General features: G+C 47.1%; 1 protein-coding gene across 1 annotated transcript in view; it reads right to left on the bottom strand.

The window, feature by feature from the left end:
- The window catches only part of Ltf (lactotransferrin), a 23,779-nt gene extending 22,409 nt beyond the window's left edge, over positions 1–1,370 (bottom strand). The window contains exon 1 of the mRNA XM_021206604.1: positions 1,300–1,370. Coding sequence (XP_021062263.1) covers positions 1,300–1,342 — 43 coding nt within the window. The 5' untranslated portion in view covers positions 1,343–1,370. The remainder of the gene's footprint in view (positions 1–1,299) is intronic.
- Between the last annotated feature and the right edge of the window lie 4,941 nt (positions 1,371–6,311).

The raw sequence follows: 6,311 nt of genomic DNA, 5'->3' as shown, positions 1-6,311 counted from the left end.
CTCTGCCTCTGCCTCTGCCTCTGCCTCTGCCTCTGCCTCTGCCTCTGCCTCCCAAGTGCTAGAATCAAAGGTGTGCACCACCACACTTGACCAGAAAAGATAAATTTATATATAGAAAGTTGGTGATTCCATTGAATGAGTTCTGGGACTAGAACTTCTGTCTTCAGTTTTGGTAGCAAGCACCTTTATTCACTGGGTCACCTCATCTACCCTCAGTGTGATTTTCGTCAACACCCCCATAGTTCTAGGCATTGTGTAGCTTTATCAAGTTATATGAATTTCCGGCTAAGTTGTGTTGACTCTAGATTTTGAACATAGGCGTTTGGGCACCAGCACCACTGACCACTGAGCTAGCCTCCCTGTATAGGATGCCTGGGTTAGATGTGGGTTCCAGCAGCAGGAGGACTAAGAAAGGGTGTAGAGTCAGACGTGGAGGGTCCCCAGTGCTGGTACAAAGAAGCCTTCTTGGGAGGTAGTGAAGCTGGGACTCACGGGACCCGGATGGAGATCGGAGTGCTGCCTTAGGAAGGAGCAGAGTGGACTGGCAGCTAGTGACCAAGCAAAGGAGATGTGGCCAGAGAATCTATGAGCAGAAGGATGCTCTGTATGCATGAGGGGGTGCGCATTGGGACTGGAGAGGGGCAGGAAGAGGGAGTTGGTATAGCTGGACAATGGGTGAGCTTGGGAATGAAAGGAGCCCACAAAGAGAGGAGCCACATCTCAAGACAAGGATTGCATAAGCAAGGCAAGAAGCCAAGCCAGGAACTCCTTTCTGCTGCTGGGGGGCGTAACCAGGGTGACCAAGCTCCTCAGTGTCCCATCCTGTGCTGCTGGGGGGCATAACCAGGGTGACCAAGCTCCTCAGTGTCCCGTCCTGCAAATCCCAGTGCTACATACAGCACACACTCCCTCCCCAGCCCCTGCAGCACCCCTTTCTGTGCTAAGGCTCTCCACAGCCAGTGTTCCCTGAAGGGGGCAGGCATTCCCTCAGTAGCCAGGGATTTCCCTGGAACTGGGACCTGGGTACCACTGTGGCAGACAAGTACTCCCTGAAGCAGGTCTGAGTCCGCCCAGTTTTAAAATCAAGAAATCAAGGGTCAGAAGGGTAAGGCAGTCACACAGTCCTTGCAAAAGCTAGTGTCTAAACTCAGATGCCCTGTGGGACTTAAGCAAACGTCTCACCCTCTCTGAACTCAACAGTCTTCCCTAGATAACAGAAGAGTGCATTTAGTGCCCAGTTTCCCACAGGTGACCTCTCCCCCACCCCACCCCACCCCACCCCTGGGCACCTGAACTCACCAAGGGCCTCAAGAAACATCAAAGCAGGGATGAGCAGCCTCATGTCTGTGGTCTTGGGAGACCTAGAGGACAAGCCTAGCTTCTGCCCTCTCCCCGGGGCCCTTTATCCGTGCTGGGTGACCTCACCGGGCTGGCCCAACCCTATTGCCCAATAGGCCTGCCTTTCAGCCCCATTGCCCTCAACCAGGTGTGCTAGTTCTTAGAGGCCAGGTTCCTGGAGCCCAGAAGGAGGAAACAGGGACTCCAGTCCCCCCCTACACAGGCACTAATGGTACAGGAAACCTAGTGATTTCCTTAATCTCCACCCAGCTTCTGCAGGATCATGAAGAGTCACGGTCCCCAAGTCTTATCCATTCTCTGTTTCTAGTATCTTCTAGAAGTGGGACATGGGGTAGGGGTCTTTATTCGTGGGTTACCTTAACCTGTGACACTTAAGCTGCATGAAGCAGGCAAATCCCCTGCCTCCTTGGCTGGACGAAGAGTGATGGGTTCTAAGGAAGAGGCAGCTGCTCAGGCCTGGCCACAGCAGCAGCCCGGAGACAGCCGCAGGGAGAGCAGAGTCAGCCCAGACTTGCACACAGGGTTCCTGTGGGGCCCACACTGCCTTGAAACCCACAACACAGTCCCTGAAAATAACCTAGGACCTCAGAAAGGAACACCCCCCAGGGCGGGCCTGTGCCCCCCAGGGCAGGCCCGCGCCCCTTCATTTGCTAGCGAGGAAGAGGCTCTGACATTTGATTTCTTTTCCTCCTTTTCTTCCGTTCCTACCTCCATCTCTTTCTTCCTCTTCTTCTGCGTGTGTGTCTGTCTGTCTGTGTCTGTGTTTGTCTGTCTGTGTGTGTGTGTGTGAGAGAGAGACAGAGACAGAGACAGAGAGACAGAGAGAGAGATTGTGTGTGTGTGTACATGTGTGGTATAGAAATGAGAACTTCTTTTTAATGAATGTCTTAAGAGTCATATTATGAGCCCTGCAGTGGTGGCACACACCTTTGATCCCAGCACTTGAGAGGCAGAGGCAGGCAGATTTCTGACTTCCAGGCCAGCCTGGTTTACACAGAGAGTTCCAGGACCTCCAGGGCTACACAGAGAAACCCTGTCTAAAAAAAAAAAAAAAAAAGTCATATTATGGAGAAGCCATTTTAATCATATTTATTTATATTCATTTGAAATTATTTATACGTGTATGTTTAGGGGTGATGGTGGGGGTATGTGCACATGAAAGCAGATACCCATGGAGGCCAGAGGTTCAGATACCTTATCTCTGGAGCCAGAGGTACAAGCAGTTATGAATGAGCCTTGCATCACAGTGCTGGGAGCTGAAGTCTAGTGCTCTGCAGGAGCAGTGTGCATCCTTAACCACTGAGCCACCTCTCCAGTTCCCATGACGATGCCACTTTGTTTGTTTGTTTGTCTGTTTTTCGAGACAGGGTTTCTCTGTGTAAGCCCTGGCTGTCCTGGAACTCACTTTGTAGACCAGGCTGGCCTCGAACTCAGAAATCTGCCTGCCTCTGCCTCCCAAGTGCTGGGATTAAAGGCGTGCGCCACCACTGCCTAGCCACGATGCTACTTTTTAATTCAAAAGCTAGGCTACTGCTTCTGAGACCACAGCTCATAAGTGTGCTCCCATGATGCACAGGGCTCAGGATCAAGGGTCTTCAGGTGCAGCTGCATGTCACACACCCACTGGAAGCAATAAATGTGCTATTTGCAGGGGGTGGGGGAGGTAATCACCTCAAGTGTGGTGCCCAACATACAGTGGGGCAGTTTGGGCCTGCAGAGAGAATATGGTAACCGTATGGGTACAGATGTGAACTTAGCTCAAGAGTTTACACATGAAGTAGTGAGGTGTTAGCCTGAAGGAGCCTCAGGCCACTGGAAGCTTCTCTTGTGATTGCAATCTGCGTTTTCTTCAGAGGCAGACATGGATAGCTCTTAAATCACGGGCAATAAGGAACATATTTCTGGAGCAGAAGGTCCCCTAATAAGCCAGCACTGCCAAGGGACACTCAGCCCTAAGGAGCAGGCGTAACCGGAGCCTGTGAGGCCTCTCATGCCTGGGGCTGAGTCTTAATGAGATACAAACATGAGGTCGAATCAAGCTTCCTGCTTGCCCACACAAAAGTGGAGTCTGTTTTTGGTGCTAGAATTCCAGCTGGGGTTTTGGTGAAAGACCCAGGGTCCCTCATTTGGAAACAATATAATGCAACGTCAAAAGTTGCTTTCATCTATAATTGCAATGAGCCATTTCAAAAAGTCGTGAAGAAACACACAGTTGGCTAACTCTCGGATGCAATGGAGCATCTCTATCTGAACTGGCCTCGTCTTTCCGTGATTATAGAAGAATTGAGAAATATCACAACCCACATCTCTGAGGGCCAATTAGAAAAGGGTGGCCTTGGAGGTACACTGGTTGGTTTGTCAACTTGACACAAACCTGGATATATCTGGGTAGAGAGGATCTTAACTGAGAAAATGCCTTGGTGAGATTGGCCTGCAGGCAAGTCTCTGGGGCAGTTCCTTGGTTAATGATCAATGGGGATGGGTTTGTAGTTATCACGACACTTCTCGGGAGACATTACTCTGTTAACATAAAGATTTCTCCTTTAACGTTAAATTTCTTCTCTAGGTACATTGGGTACATTTTTATTAAACTTCTGTTCCTCAGACATAAAAGTTTCAGTCTGGGGTTATTCAATATGTAAGTGCAATATTAACTGGGAAGGTAAGACAGAAACCCAAGAAAGATATGGGGAAGTGCCTCCAGGATTCCTGAGGCATGGCCTGTAATCTGAGGCCCCTTCTGAGTTTCGCTGCTTCTCTCTTCCTGTTTGAATTCTAATGATGTGAAAGTTTACTTATGCAAATTTAAGCCATCTTAATTTAGCTCTTTTTCTTAAGCAGCAAATGCAAACTACGTACTGGATCTTTTGACAATCTGTTTGTGGCAAGGAAAGCATCTCTCATTTAATAATGATCTCTTGCCTCGGTATGAGACATAACTAGGACTGTAAATCCACCGTTGTAACTGTTTGCCGAGAAGAGAGGACCCAGGCCTCCCTTTAGCCTCAGTAGGACAGCAGTTGTCAGTGTGTCTGGATAAGGACTGGTTCAGACAGGGCCTTCAAAGTTCATTTTATGCATACATCCCCCCCCCCCCAAGCAAGCTCAAGTGCCTGTGATGCTGAAATATATGAATGGTTGCATCTCCAGAGTCTATTGATTCAAAAGACACCACAAGAACTATGACATAAGAACTAAGGTTGAGTTGACACTAAAGACAAGATGCTGCATTTTTTAAAGATTTCTTTCTTCCTTCCTTCCTTTCTTTCTCTCCTTAAAGATGTATTTATTTTATGTATATGAGTACACTGTAGCTGTCTTCAGACACACCAGAAGAGGATATCAGATCCCATTACAGATGGTTGTGAGCCACCATGTGGTTGCTGGGAATTGAACTCAAGACCTCTAGAAGAGCAGTCAGTACTCTTAGCCACTGAGTCATCTCTCCAACCCTATTTCTTTATTTTTACTTTGTGCTTCTGGGTGTTTGATCCATCATGTTCATGCAGTTCACTCAGAGGCCAGAGGGGGCATCAGATCCCCTGGAAAGGGAGTTACAATTGGTTGTGAGCTACTGTGGGTACTGAGAATCGAATTTAAGTCTTCTGGAAAAACAGCCAGTGCTCTTAACCAGTGAGCCATCTCTTTAGGCCCCTAATGCCGGATCTTGAGGCTGAGCTTTCTGAAGCAAAGGTCTATATTAAAGTCTTTAATATTAAAGTCTATATGATCTGGAGTCTTCCTTCTTTCATGGCATGTGTCTGTCTCTCTTTTACTCTGCCTTAGGAGTTTTTCCTCCCTCTCACAGCCCCCTTCCTAGTTTTATTTCATATACATGCACACATACCATACATACACACATACCACACACACACGCCACACACACACATCACACATATGCACACATGTACGAATGCATACCACACACACATACAGATCAGTACAAATGCATACTACACATACAGACAGACCGGACACACACAGAGAAACACATACAACCCATACACATGCACACATCCCACATGTACATACAAACACTACACATACACACACAAAGACATACACCCTCCACATACACATCACACATGCATACACACATGCTTAGAGAGAGACACACACACCACACAAAAACAGACATAACTGCCACAAACAGACAAACACACACACACATACACAGAGAGACACACAAAGACATACACACCACACAGACAAACACACACAGATATACACACATACACACAGACACCTCACACTACACATGCAAACACACACACATACATACACTTACACACAAACCTAAACCTTAACACACCTCACACAAAAACAGACATACACTCACAGACATACATGGCATATACACAGACATATGAACATCTACAGACATCATACACTCAGACACACACACATACACACACACACAGATACACACTGATACATGCACAGAGACAGACATACACACCACAAACACAGACATACATATACACTGAAACACACACGTATATAAATTTAAATTTAGATTCTACACTAGAGAACATATGTCTTTTGTCTTTCTGAGGCTGACTTACTTTGTTTAACATAATGATTCCCGGTTCCATCCAGTTTCCTGAAAATGCCATGATTTCATTTTCCTTACAGCTGAATAAAATCCCACTCTGTATACACACTGCATTTGCTTTTTTCTATTCATTTGTTGATGGAATCTAGGCCAGTTTCATTTCCTGGTTATTATGAATGGTGCGCCTATAACATGGGTGTGCGAGCGTCTCTGGTGTTGACTTAGAGCCTGTGAGGGAGTGTGATGGCTTTGTCATGCAGCTCATATTTCTTGCCACTTCCCAGCAAGCTCGCTCAGTAAGAGCCATGGAGATTTTTTTCAGGTTTTCTGGCCAGCAGGCTCTGTGCATGCCATAGGCTTCAGCTGAATAAGTGAATGAGTGAGTGAGTGAATGAAT

This window comes from Mus pahari, chromosome 10 (genome assembly GCF_900095145.1).
Source record: "Mus pahari chromosome 10, PAHARI_EIJ_v1.1, whole genome shotgun sequence".
Lineage (NCBI taxonomy): Eukaryota > Metazoa > Chordata > Mammalia > Rodentia > Muridae > Mus > Mus pahari.
Note: the sequence above shows the minus strand (reverse complement) of the source record. Positions and strands in the feature narration are given on the sequence as shown.